This window comes from Peromyscus eremicus, chromosome 3, assembly GCF_949786415.1.
Source record: "Peromyscus eremicus chromosome 3, PerEre_H2_v1, whole genome shotgun sequence".
NCBI classification, from domain to species: domain Eukaryota; kingdom Metazoa; phylum Chordata; class Mammalia; order Rodentia; family Cricetidae; genus Peromyscus; species Peromyscus eremicus.
The window spans coordinates 2501641-2515591 of record NC_081418.1 but is presented as its reverse complement, the minus strand read 5'-3'; the positions used below and the strand labels follow the sequence as shown (position 1 = coordinate 2515591).

The 13951-nt window shown below is 39.2% G+C and overlaps 1 protein-coding gene across 6 annotated transcripts in view; it reads right to left on the bottom strand.

The window, feature by feature from the left end:
- Positions 1-13951, bottom strand: part of Fbxl13 (F-box and leucine rich repeat protein 13) — a 207044-nt gene that overhangs the window by 147734 nt on the left and 45359 nt on the right. For all 6 annotated transcript variants that reach the window (XM_059257223.1, XM_059257220.1, XM_059257217.1 and 3 more), the window contains 4 exons: positions 10046-10113; positions 9378-9532; positions 5106-5215; positions 2983-3141 (listed from right to left, as the gene is read on the bottom strand). In XM_059257223.1, coding sequence (XP_059113206.1) covers positions 2983-3141; positions 5106-5215; positions 9378-9532; positions 10046-10113 — 492 coding nt within the window. The remainder of the gene's footprint in view (positions 1-2982; positions 3142-5105; positions 5216-9377; positions 9533-10045; positions 10114-13951) is intronic.

Below are 13951 nucleotides of genomic sequence, written 5' to 3'. Positions count from 1 at the left end.
CCAAAAAAAAAAAAAAACCATGAATGAACAATCAATGGTCATTAGCATCCCTCAATATCAATGGACTCAATTCACCAATAAAAAGCCAGAGGTTAACAGAATGGATACAAAGAAACAGGATCCATCCATCTGCTGCATACAAGAAACACACCTCAACATCAAAGACAGACATTACCTCAGAGTAAAAGATTGGAAAAAGATTTTCCAATCAAATGGACCTAAGAAGCAAGCTGATATAGCTATCATAATATCTAACAAAATAGAATTCCAACCAAAATTAATTAAAAGAGATAGAGAAGGGCATTTCATACTTATCAAAGGAAAAATCTACCAAGATGATGTCTCAATTCTGAACATCTATGCCCCACATGTAAGGGCACTCACAATTGTAAATGAAACATTACTAAAGCTTAAGTTACACATAGAATCTCACACATTAATAGTGGAAGACTTTAACACCCCACACTCACCAATGGACAGGTTATCCAGACAGAAGATAAACAGAAATAATGGAACTAACATGTTATGACTCAAATGAACCTAACATATCTACAGAACATTCCACCCAAACACAAAAGAATATACCTTCTTCTCAGTACCACATGAAACCTTCCCCAAAATTGACCATATACTTGGCCACAAAGCAAGTCTCAACAGATACAAAAAAATTTGAAATAACCCCCTATATCTTATCAGATCATTGTGGATTAAAGCTGGATTTTAACAACAGAAATGACAGAAAGCCTAAAAACTCATGGAAATTGAACTCTACTAAGTTACCACTGGGTCAAAGAAGAAATTAAAGACTTCCTAGAATTCAATGAAAATGAATGTTCAAGAAATCCAAACTTACAGGACACAATGAAAGTGGTGCTAAGTGGAAAGTTCACAGCACTAATGCCTTCATGAAGAATTTGGAGAGATCATATACTAGCAACTTAAGAGCACACCTGAAAGCTCTTGAACAAAAACAAGCAGATACACCCAAGAGAAGTAGACAGCAAGAAATAATCAAACTGAGGGCTGAACTCAATAAAATAGAAACAAAGAGAACAATACAAAGAATCAATGAAACAAAGAGTTGGTTCTTTGAGAAAATCAACAAGATAGATCAACCCTTATTCAAATTAACTAAAAGGCAGAGAGAAAATATCCAAATTAATAAAAAGAAACAATAAGGGGGACATAACAACAGACTCTGAAAAATCTAGAGTATCATTAGGTCATACTTAAAACCCTGTACTCCACAAAATTGGAAAATCTAAAAGAAATGGACAATTTTCTGGATAGACACCACATACCAAAGTTAAATCAAGAACAGATAGACAAGTTAAATAGACTTATAACCCCTAAGAAAATAGAAGCAGCCATTAAAAGTCTCCCAACCAAAAAAAAAAGCCCATGGCCAGATGGTTTTAATGCAGAATTCTACCAGATTTTCAAAGAAGAGCTAATACCAATACTCCTCAAATTATTCTACACAATAGAAACAGAAGGAACATTGCCAAATTCTTTCTATGAAGCCACAGTCACTGATGCACAAAGACTTAACAAAAAAAAGAGAGAATTACAGACCAATCTCCCTTATGAACATTGATGCAAAATACTGGCTCACCGAATCCAAGAACACATCAAAAGATCATCCACCATGATCAAGCGGGCTTCATCCCAGGGATGCAGGGATGGTTCAACATACAAAAATCTGTCAATGTAATCCACCATACAAACAAACTGAAAGAAAAAAAAAACACACATGACCATCTCATTAGATACTGAAAAAGCCTTTGACAAAAATCTGACACTCCTTCATAATAAAGGTCTTGGAGAGACAAGGGATACAAGGGACATATCTAAACATAATAAGAGCAATATACAGCAAATTGATGGAGGGATCTATTGTGGAGTCCAGGGCAATTGGAGGCCAAGGAGAGCACAGTCACCTAAACTAAACCCTTTGCTACAGAGAGGATGTAAAGAAAATAACACAAGACAGTCATGTCTGTGTATTCTAATGAAAAAACATAGCATGCATTAACTCATGAGGAAATGTAAAACAAGCCAAATTTGAGAGATGCTCTATAATAAAACATTCCTAATTTTCCTTTCAAGGGACCCAAAATTAAAGACTGTGGAAATGTTCTGGACTAAAGGAAATCAAGGAGACATAGACCAACTACAACATGCAATCTGGACTGGTCTCTTAGGCTAGAACGTTATTGGAAAACCAAGAGTCTGACGATCTTGATGGCTAACTGTAAGAGAATGCCCTGGCTACAGTTCTTCAGGAAAAACAATTCTTTGTCTGTACCTGAAACTTTTCTGTAAGTCCTAGATTATCACAAATGAAATGTGCTGGAGAGTGATAATGTTTAAAGCAAACATAATTTTAAAATTGTAGAGCTATGAATACATAGAACCAGACCTACTTCAACAGTAACTAAAACCATAAAAGGGAAAACAAAAGCATACTGTCCTAGGTTCTTACAGTATATGCAAAGGAGCATGAAATTATTTGAATGTCTTAAAATGTGTAACATAAGCCCTGATAAAAAAGGAAGTATTAGCAAAGACAGAAAAAAGTCACAGAAAAAAAAAAAAGCTATGTATGTGTCAACAGTATGGTATCACTCAGACAAACCACTGAGAGTGGTATACTAATGTGGCATAAAGAGAAATTACTAGGGTGAGAGTGATAGATTTTATTACCTAAAGCTTTAAATTTCTTGACATCAAAATACCCTAGAGGCAAAAGAGATAATGTTAAGTGTGGTGGAGGGAAATACTCAAATATATTCTAGATAAAGGGTTAATGTTGCCAAAATATATAAAGAGCTATAACAAACAAGTGTGAATTACAATAGAAAGAGAGGACATGAGCAGGTAATTCATAAAGTAGGAAATTACAGGCAAAACGTACTTACCCTAACTCCAAGCTATACACAAATTGCAAGACCTTACCATATTTAACAGAGTCCTACACACCTGCATTATTGCTCGTTCTGGTAGTGCTGAGATGTCAAATTCCACAGGCACAGCTGGGACAGCAGTGTCAGAGGAACTTCGCTCAGGGCTAAGGAGTTTTTCCTCAGTTGCTTTGGATTTCAACTTCCATTTTCTCAGCTGAAGTTCGTGTTTTAAAATCTGCAATGAAAATAACTTATAAATTCCATGGAATTGTCCTAAGGGTCAAATGCAATGATCCACAAGCAGCACATACTTGGCCTAATACAGTACCAGCTACACATTGTTGACTATCATTATGACCTAAATGATGATTTTCCAAGGGAACACAACATCTCTGGGCCACCTCAGCTTTTACAGACCTTTTCCATTAGCTGTCATAAATATTGGCACAGGCCACCCCCTGAAAGACCTAGTGTCATCTCCTCTTTTAGAGATAAGAGAATTGTGGGCCACAAAGTGGAGTTTCGAGCAATGGAATCCACTAGTGTTTAAGGACACGGAAGAAAAGTGTTAGCAAGGAGATGACTAAAAGAGAGGAGTCAAGGAAAAGTTTCAGAAACCTGTCTAATTTATCACCACAGCAAGTCCCACTTTAATGTGACACATTTCCTGAAAATTATATTGAGAAAGTACTTCCACGGACCAATGAGGATTTTGTACACACAATTATAGTATGAGGTATTTACCATACAACCTCAGGAAGGGTACATATTGGAAAGCCAGCATGCACAGGTATCACCTGCCTTGGTTACCAGCACATACCTGTTATCTTCACTCTGATTGCAGAATGACTGTTGGCCAAGAAATTGTACTACTAGTGGGGAATGAATTCCTAAGCACTCATCTAGCTACAATTTATAAAGGATAGTAGAATATTGCTAATCCACACTCTATATACCAATCAGGGTATGCCGAACATCAGGCTCATCAGGACGCCAACTTTTCTCAGGTTGGTTGGAGTTGACTATCTCACTGTTAGACCATCAGTCATCAGCGAAGGGCAGTGATCATAACACCAGCTTAGTGTACAAAGTGGTTGCAAGCATGGCGTGAGCAGAGGTGCCCAGTGGTGCCCAAGCAAAGCTATCTAACTTGCAATTATGAAATGGTTTCCACAATAGGGAAAAGAATAGAGGACAGCATGCAAAAAAGCCAATTCAACGTCTGTAAGTTGTACACATCTAGAAAGAAAGAACTATGCTTTGTGCACAGCAGACTCTAGTGTTTACCAAGCTTCACACACTCTGCCTGCACATGTGGGACCGACCTCCAACAGCTTAACAAACTGCGAGTGAGTGGGATTGTTGACCCTGCCCTTGGAGGGCAAGGGCTTAATTTCAACTTCTTTCTCTCTTTCCTACTTATCTCAACTTTGTATTTTAAAAACTACTCGGGGGGTGGGAGGGTGAAAAAAAATAATAAAAAAATAAATAAATAAAAACTACTCACAAAGTATTGCTTACTAAATAATGTAACTATAAAAATCTCAAGCATAGCTCTGTATCTGATTCAAGTACTCTAACATTCTAAAACAATTGAGGAAGTAAATAGTGAAATAATGTAAGCAAAAGAAGGTAATTTTAAGTTTGCAGGTGGTTCCTCAGGCCCTCCATTTTAATTGCTTAAATTATGGGTGGATGTCCTAGTTACAAATAATCCTTCAATATTAGTAATTAGTAATTACTAATTTAATCAGTAATTTAAAACGTTAGTAATTTAAAGAAAACATTTACTATTGAAACTGTGACATTAAATATTAGAAAAGAAATGCAACTTAATCTCATTTAGAAAAGGAACAGGCCAGGCGGTAGTGGCTCATGCCTTTAATCCCAGCACTAGGGAGACAGAGCCAGGTGGATCTCTGTGAGTTCAAGGCCAGCCTGGTCTACATAGCAAGATCCAGGACCAGCACCAAAACTACACAGAGAAACCATGTCTCGAAAAAAAAGTTAAAAAAAAAAGAAAAGGAACAAATTACTGAGTCCTTATCATTCTTTATTTTATCCATATCAGAAACTCTTGTAGTTTAGACATCTAACATCTCAATTGATTAAACAGAACTTTTAGTGTCTTCATCAATATATTTAAGCAAAATATTAAAATATTTCCTTCTTCTAAACAAATAGTGTCTAATATCATACCAAGTCATCTTCTCTCGTCTTACTCTTGTGTTTGGCTTTCTCCTTCCATTTTGCTAGGATAATTTTTTGCCTTTGGACACAGAACATCTGTCGCAACCGTAACAGTGAAACTGCAGGAAATGTACTAGGTTATTGCATGTAGTGAAAGCTGCTTCTAAAAATACTATAAACTAATATATCTGACAGTTTCTGCTTCATTTTAATCACACTAAAATTAATTACCATTGATAGCATTAGATAATGCTCTAGAGACTTTTTTAAACCTGTGAATATCCCCTTTGCACTTAGAGATTAGATATAATAGAAATATATACATATATATATATATATATCTTTTCTAAAAAACAAATTTACCTTTTACAAAACTCGAACTTCCAAGCATTTCATAAGAATCATAATCACCACATAGTATTGAGAGCCAATGTCTTTGAATTATGTGTTCTAGAATTAAGTAGATTGCCTGATACATGTTAATCAGAGGTCCATAACTCAAACACAGGAACCAGGAAAAGCAAACAGGCTGGGAAGCAGGAAGGCTCCTCAACTGCACATGGCTGCACATGGCTGCACTGGCTGCACCTGGCTGCACACTGGCTGCACCTGGCTGCACTGGCTGCACCTGGCTGTGCTGGCTGCACCTGGCTGTGCTGGCTGCACTGGCTGCACCTGGCTGCACTGGCTGCACCTGGCTGTGCTGGCTGCACCTGGCTGTGCTGGCTGCACTGGCTGCACCTGGCTGCACACTGGCTGCACCTGGCTGTGCTGGCTGCACCTGGCTGTGCTGGCTGCACTGGCTGCACCTGGCTGTGCTGGCTGCACTGGCTGCACCTGGCTGTGCTGGCTGCACCTGGCTGCACTGGCTGCACTGGCTGCACCTGGCTGCACTGGCTGCACCTGGCTGTGCTGGCTGCACCTGGCTGTGCTGGCTGCACCTGGCTGTGCTGGCTGCACTGGCTGCACACTGGCTGCGCTGGCTGCACTGGCTGCACTGGCTGCACCTGGCTGTGTTGGCTGCACTGGCTGCACCTGGCTGTGCTGGCTGCACTGGCTGCACACTGGCTGCACCTGGCTGCACCTGGCTATGCTGGCTGCACTGGCTGCACCTGGCTGTGCTGGCTGCACTGGCTGCACACTGGCTGCGCTGGCTGCACTGGCTGCACTGGCTGCACCTGGCTGCACCTGGCTGTGTTGGCTGCACTGGCTGCACCTGGCTATGGTGGCTGCACTGGCTGCACACTGGCTGCACTGGCTGCACTGGCTGCACCTGGCTGCACCTGGCTATGCTGGCTGCACTGGCTGTACCACCTGGCTGCAGGATCCCCTGTTTTCTCTCAGAAGTTAAGGTTCAGTGTTTTCTCTTTATCTTTGGTTTGGGTTTTCACTTTCAACTGAAAATTGGTATCTGAATTGTATGTGAATACTTCTGATATTTAAACTTTGGCAATGTTGTTTTTTCATTTGAATGCTGTGCAAACAGAACAAAACATGGCAGCAAGCAGTTTCCAGCACCTCAGGTGAAAGTCTAAAGTCTCTGTTCTTTGGTTCTGCCTGTCAACCTCACTGAACATCATTGAGCATCTACCTGGAGTCTCACTGAACATCACAGTTTTGTCCTAAAATCTAAGCTCTTTGAGAAGGCAGAACTCAGCTAGGTTAGCTAATGACCAGTTCCCCTACTGGGCGGTTGTTACCAACTGAGAACTGGATGTGCATTCACGATGCCACATCTGCTGTGTTCTCATTAACTCCCCAGGCTCTGCTTCTTCCTTGCACTGAAGCCATCTCAGTTATCAGCAGAGCTCAGCGCCAAGACTAAGTTCAGCTCCCGACAGAATGGCAAAGCCAGGTCTGTCCACCTAATAAAATGTCTTTCCAAGGACAAATTAGCTTACAAAGGTCAATGCTTTCAGTCTGAAACACAAATGGATGGTTTCTGTAAGACAGTAATTTCTTCTATTCATTTTCAGTTAAATACTTCTTACTTGACTTATTATCTATCAAAATTATGTTTCTATACATGTAAATGCTAAGGTTGATTTCAGTTTGTATCGCTTAAATTGTAACAAGTATATTCTGGGAGGAATTAGCATATTTTTCAAAACCTCATTTTTATATCAATTGATATTACTATATTATATATCTTCTAAACTAGATTAGAATATTTATTAGACATTTAAGACATTGCATGATATAAGAATGTAATAAAACACTTAAATATTGGAAATCTATATAGCTATTAGTTCATTCTAATGGTACTACTTTGATAATCACAGGTTAGGTTTAGAATTTTTTACAATAATCAAAACTTTAAGTTTTTCATAATCAAGAGTTGTATAGAACATATCTTGACTTGAGGGTAGAAAAAGAGGAACAGTGTCCACGAACTGTGACCATACAAATGTAACTTGGGTCTTTTTGAGAGATTATGTAACTTTGGGGCTTCTATTTCATGGATATTAAATGTATGTGTGTTTTGCCTGCATGTATATCTGTGGACCAGGTGCATGTCTGGTACCCATGAAGTCAAAAAACAAAATCAAATCCCTTGGCCATGGAGTTATGGACAGTTTTGAGCTGCCATATGGGTGCTAGGAATTGAGCTCCCATCCTCTGGAAAAGCAGCCAGTGCTCTTAACTGGCTGAGCCATCTCTCCAGCCCCAAAAGATGATGTAACTTTGGTGACTTGATTTAAATTACAAACAGAAATATAAATCTTGACAGCATAATATCTGCTTTATAAATATGTGACTATTTTGTGTTGTGAGTTAGGGAGGCATAAGATGACACAGAGCCAGGAGGATGTGAACCACAGAAAAGAGGTGGCTGGAATTAAGGAAATGGAGAGCAGAAAGGGGGACAAAGGAAAGAGGACCATTGGCACCATGTAGTTCCACCTGAGTGTGCATGGGAGATGTGTAAAGAAAGGCAAAGCAGAGAAGAGATGGGGTTAAAGAGAAGGGAAGGGCAGACGTAGGAAAAGGCTTGGGAAAAAGAAAAGTCACCAGGTAACAGAGCAAGAAGCCACAAAAGATGGGAGGAAGGTGCTGAGAGCCAAGGAGAACCTAGAGGGGCAGAAAAGACAAGAAACTGGTACAAGGCATCCTGACTCTCTCAAGAGCTTGCAGTTCATTCAGGATTTTGAAGAGCATCACTCCCTACTATGACAATCTTGTGACATGCTAGCCAGTTAACCAGTCCCTAACCCTTCATTATGTTTATGTTAAAACCTTCACAGTCCACTTTGAGGCAGGGACAGACAACAGTGCTCAAAAGGAAATGATTTTCAGCTGGGTGTGTTAACTTACAATCTCGGAATACCAGGGCTGAAGCAGGAGGATTGTCTTGAATTCAAGACCATCCTAGGCTACATAGTAAGACCTTGTCACAAGAGCAAGAGTGAGATCACTGATTTTTCTAGTTTGTCACAGCCACAGGTATAAGTTAGTATCCAGAACTGTAACCAAAAGGCTGGGGTCCTCTGACCCTACTAAGATCACTTATGTGTTGTCCATGCATCACATTCCAAGAAAATGGTTTTTCTTTAAGCTTATCCACATGGACATTAAAGGAAATATGGATAAGGAATGCAGACTGTAGTCAACTGGTCTCTAACAAGAACTAACTAGCTCTGTATTATGCCTAAGAGCTTGAAGTAGCTAGACCTAGTAGTCCAGGCCTGTGATCTCAGCTACCAGGGAGGTAGGAGATTGCAAGTTCAAGGACCACCTAGGCAACTTAGCAAGACTTTGTCTCAAATTGAAAAGGAAAAAGGGATCTGTGGATACAGCTCCATGGAGGAGTGCTTGCTTGGTATGTACAAGGCCCTAGGTTCAGTACCACACAAAAAAGCTAACGGTAGCTCCTTATTTATATATACATACATACAAGTATATGTATATGTGTATATATAAATGTATGTACATATGATTTGATGTTAACTGTGAGTACTTTACATTGCAATCAAATATTTAAAAATGAATCTAACAAAAATGATTAAATTTTGTTACTGTTTTGTTATGACAAGTTCTCCCTCTGTAGCCTAGGCTGGCCTGGAAGTCCCTGCTTTTGTCACAGTGTTCTAAGTGCTGTTAGGCATGTGCCACTATACCTAGCCTTACAGTAAGTACTTTTAATTGGTTCATTTAATGACAATTCTCTACACACACAAGTTACATGTGCTCTAGGTTTAACTATCAGTCTGTTGATTCATTGCATAATTGAACACCAGAACTAAGTGCTACGGAGTGCACTTAGTTTTAGCACTTATTTACCTATAAGCCTTTCTCTACAGGTTATCACATAAAACAGCCAGTGATAAAAAAATACTCTTTGACATCTAAAATTGTCATGTGTTATTGCTCTCTCCATTTTTTCAGCCAAGATAGCCTCCTGATTTGCACGAGGTATTGCAAGTTCTCTCCAACCACTGCAGGCAAAAGATACAGAAAAATATTATTTTCAAAATATTACTTTGAAGCTAGGATAATATAGTAGTAAATAAATTAAGAGGAATAAGAAATGAGACGCCTTTTAACCCCTCAAAATCACAGCACACACACACACACACACACACACACACACAAAACCTGTAAATTGGTGTCCTAAAGAATTCCTGGCAGTTAAGGTGCTGTATGGCAGTCATATTTCTTTTTTAATAAAATAAGCACATCTTGAGATAACATCATTATTATAACTTCAATTTACCCAGAGAATCGCCTTAATGGTGATTTAAAAAAGGAATTTAAGTTCCCAAGCACACCCAATTCCAAGGATTTTAGACAAGCTGTATTTCAAAAAGGAGGTATTTTAACTAAATATAAACTCATCAACTATAAGAGAAGAAGCACAGATGGCAAAGAGTGAGCTTTTTTCTGTGTGGATAATAGCAGGGATAAAAAAAGCAAAGACAAAGAAATGATATGGGAAAACACATTCTTACCCAAAATGGTTCTTTACCAAACGTCCAGTGTAAAATGTACATGCTTTTATCATCAACTCTGGAGTCACCTAAAATAAATAAATAAATGAACTGCACATCAGAAATAAATAGGACAAAGCTGGACATGGCTGTGCACACCTTTAATCCTAGCACTGGGGAGGTTGAGGCAGGCAGTTCTCTGTGAGTTCAAGGCCAGCCTGGTCTATGTAGTGAGTTCCAGACAGTCAGAACTACATAGTGAGACCCTGTCAAAAAAGAAAAGAAGAGAGGCTGCCTCTGCAAGACTGATAAGGGGCTGGGACAACAGTTGCCTCTGGGGAGAAGAGGGGAGGAATTCACACCTCTCACATATTTAGAAATTGTATTATATATGTCAATCACCTATTTTTATTGAAGTCATCTTTTTCATATACTTTTATAAATTCTTTGAAAACTCCATACATGCATCCAATGCATCTTGATCACAGTCACCTTCTATTCCTTCCACTAATTTCTCCCAGACTCACCCCTATAACTCCATGCCCCGCCCCCAGCTTTATACACTATTGAATCCAGTTTGCACTGTTCACATACACATGGCTGTGGGACCAACCACTGGAACACGGCCAACCTATCGGTGTAGATTTTTTTTTTTTTACTCTTTGAGGGCCTATGGTGATATTTTATTTGTATTAAAATGTTATTTGTATGTTAATAAATAAAGTTGCCCAGGGGTCAGAGCTATTAGCAAGCCATAGGAAAGCAGGGCAGTGGTGGCGTATGCTTGTAATCCCAGCACTTGGTAGGCAGAGCTAGGTAGATCTCTGTGCGTTCAGGGATACAGCCAGTATTGGATACACATGCCTTTAATCTCAATACCAATCATAGAAAACCTGGAGGTCTATACAGACAGGCCGTGATGAGGCGGTCATGTGGTTGGGTTTACAACCAATGAGAAGGCAGAACAGGAACTCTATATAAAGACTTTAACACAGGGGTAGCTCTGGTTCAGAGAGGTAGGACCACCGCAGGAGGAAGGGTAAGGTTTTAGCTCTTAGCTCTGACCTCTTGGCTTTCTTCTTTGCATTGGTTCTGTGTTTCTTATTTAATAAGAAGGTTGGTTACATCTACAAGGGCCCACCACCCTGGTCGTAAATAAATACACAGACCCTTGTTCTTACTTATGAATGACCGGCCTTAGCTTGACTTGTTTCTAGTCAGTTTTTCTTAACTTAAATTATCTGTTTCTCTTTAACTACATTTTGCCTCTGGGCTTTTTACCTTTTTATATTGTGTATATCTTTCTTTCCTTCTTACTCTGTGGCTGGTTGTGTGGCTGGGTGGCTGGCCGCTGGTGTTCTCCTCTCCTTCTCCTTTTCTCACTCCTCTTTTCACTAGATTTCTCCTCCTATTTATTCTGTCTGCCTGCCAGCCCCACCTATCCTTTCTCCTGCCTAGCTATTGGCCATGCAGCTTTTTATTAGACCAACCAGGTGTTTTAGATAGGCAAAGTAACACAGCTTCACAGAGTTAAACAAATGCAACATAAAAGAATGCAACACATCTTTGTACCACTAACCAAATGTTCCACAGCATAAATGAATTAACACATCTTAAACTAATATTCCACAACATACCGGGGTTCACATCTCTAAAGAAAACTAACTTCTCCTCAATGATATAAAGCTGACTGACTTGATCTTGCTCAAGTCTTATGCAGGCAGCACAGCTGCTGTGAGTTCATGAGTGCAGCGGACCTGCCTTGTTCAGGAGACAGTTTCACCCTGCTCTTTCTCCACCTCTGGCTCTTACAATCCCTTCCTCCCCCTCTTATGCAATGTTCCCTGAGTAGAGTCACATTTTGAATGATCTCATTACATCCCACTTACTTTAGACTAAAACACTTAAAGATAAGCAGTTATGACATTGTTATTGTTGGCTATATTTATGAGCATTTAATTGCAGAATTGAGGATATGATTCAGTTGGTAGACTGCTAGCCCATCATGCATAATGTCCTGGGTTTGAATCCCAATGATACATGCCTGAAAACCCCTAATTCTCCTGGTATGCATGCCTGCAATCCCAACACAAGTTCAACATCATTCCCAGCTACACAGAAGGTTTAAAGCCAGCCTGAGCTACATGATACCTTGGCTCAAAAAGAAAAGAAAAAGCAATTGTAGTCTGTTGGTCACTAGCAGGACTGGGTTTTGCCTGTCAGTGCTATAAAATGATATTCTCTCTTCTAAACAAGAAGGACTAAGAAAACCACAAAAATAAAAGTATAAACCATGGAATCTGCTTAAAGCGAAACAAAACTTATTCCATACAACTATTCATAATAAATATAGGGACAGCTAAAGACAGTTTGAACTGACTGGCCTCTATATGTTCTTTGAAGAATAAACATGACAGTAACATATTTACTCCGTGCATATGCCTACTGTTAAAGACCAAGAATGTTTCTGTCTGTTTTTTTTTTTTTGCATGTGTATGTGAGGGTGTGGTATATGCTCACTTCTGTGCACAAAATACAGTGCCAACAAAGTTCATGTGACTTTAAATTTTGTAATTTTGAACTAATATAATATTTAAAAAATCACAAAGGTCTTATATAATGCCAAATTTTGAAATACTGCAAAGCTCCTAATCAAAATTGTATTGATCAGCTCTTCTTTTCAGAGCTGAGGAAAATGAATTGAAAGTGTTATCTGAGTCCTTGCTACACAGTAGTTGCACAATGGCAGGTAAAGAAATGTCTCAGCATTAAAATTACAAGTTTGACTTGCTAGAGTAGAGAGTATTATCACCTAGGATATCTTCAGCAAGGCGAGGAGCTCAGGGGATGAAGGGCCACTTTGGATCTTAAGGATTTGCAGGTGTAGACACAAGAAACACTACCTCAGCCAGACACCAGGCTCTCAGAAAAAGAACCAGGCTAGTATCTCCTTCAGATGGCCTCTCAAGCTCAGGACACACAGAAACAACAGCAAAATGCAGCCACATCTTTGAAACAGAGCGAACAGCAGTTTGTGCACACAGTGCCATGACAGGGTTTGAAGGATTAGGGAATTAGGGTTTCACCGTGAGTCATTCTTCTTCATCTTCTGCAGTTTATTGAAAGGCACCTTGATAACTAAAGGACTTTGTGTGTGAAGGAATGCTCATTGTCACTTGATTTTCAATGCTCTACTTAATAAACACATTTAAATAAATACAACTTTGGAAAAATATTTTTCATAAACTTGTAGATGTTTATTAATGACTTTATTAAGAAAAATCACTGAAACAATTCAGACTAATTACAAATATTGCTTTTGGGGAAGAGTCTTGCTATATAGATCAGGTTGACAAAGAATATCTGCCTCCAACTCATGAGTGCTGGTAAAGGCATTCTTTACATCTCAGATGCCATAAATAACAGGAAATAGTACACACAAGTACCACAGAATTGATATTATTCTTCTATGTTACATTTAAATTTACAGAAAACATTAATCTAACTCAAACCATTATTCCCATAGTTTGTTCCAGATTATAGAAATATTTAAGTTTGATGCCTTCTCAGGAGTAATTATTCAGTCTCTCTCTCTCTCTCTTTTTTGTTTTTAATTATTTTTTTTTTGAGCCAGGGTTTCTCTGTGTAACCCTGGCTGTCCTGGAACTCTCTGTAGACCAGGCTGGCCTCAAACTCACAGAGATCCACCTGCCTCTGCCTCCCGATGCTGGAATTAAAGGTGTGTGTCATTATGCTTGTCTCTGTCCAGTCTCAAAAGAAAAGGAATACTATGACAGATAGCAAGGTTCAGGATTAAGTTACCAAAACTTCTTGTCTACAGCACAGGACCTACCTTTCCCAGACTGTTAAAGCTAAGCCCAATGGTCCTAAGGTTCACTTTCCTTTTCTGAGATGAACTTTATTTAT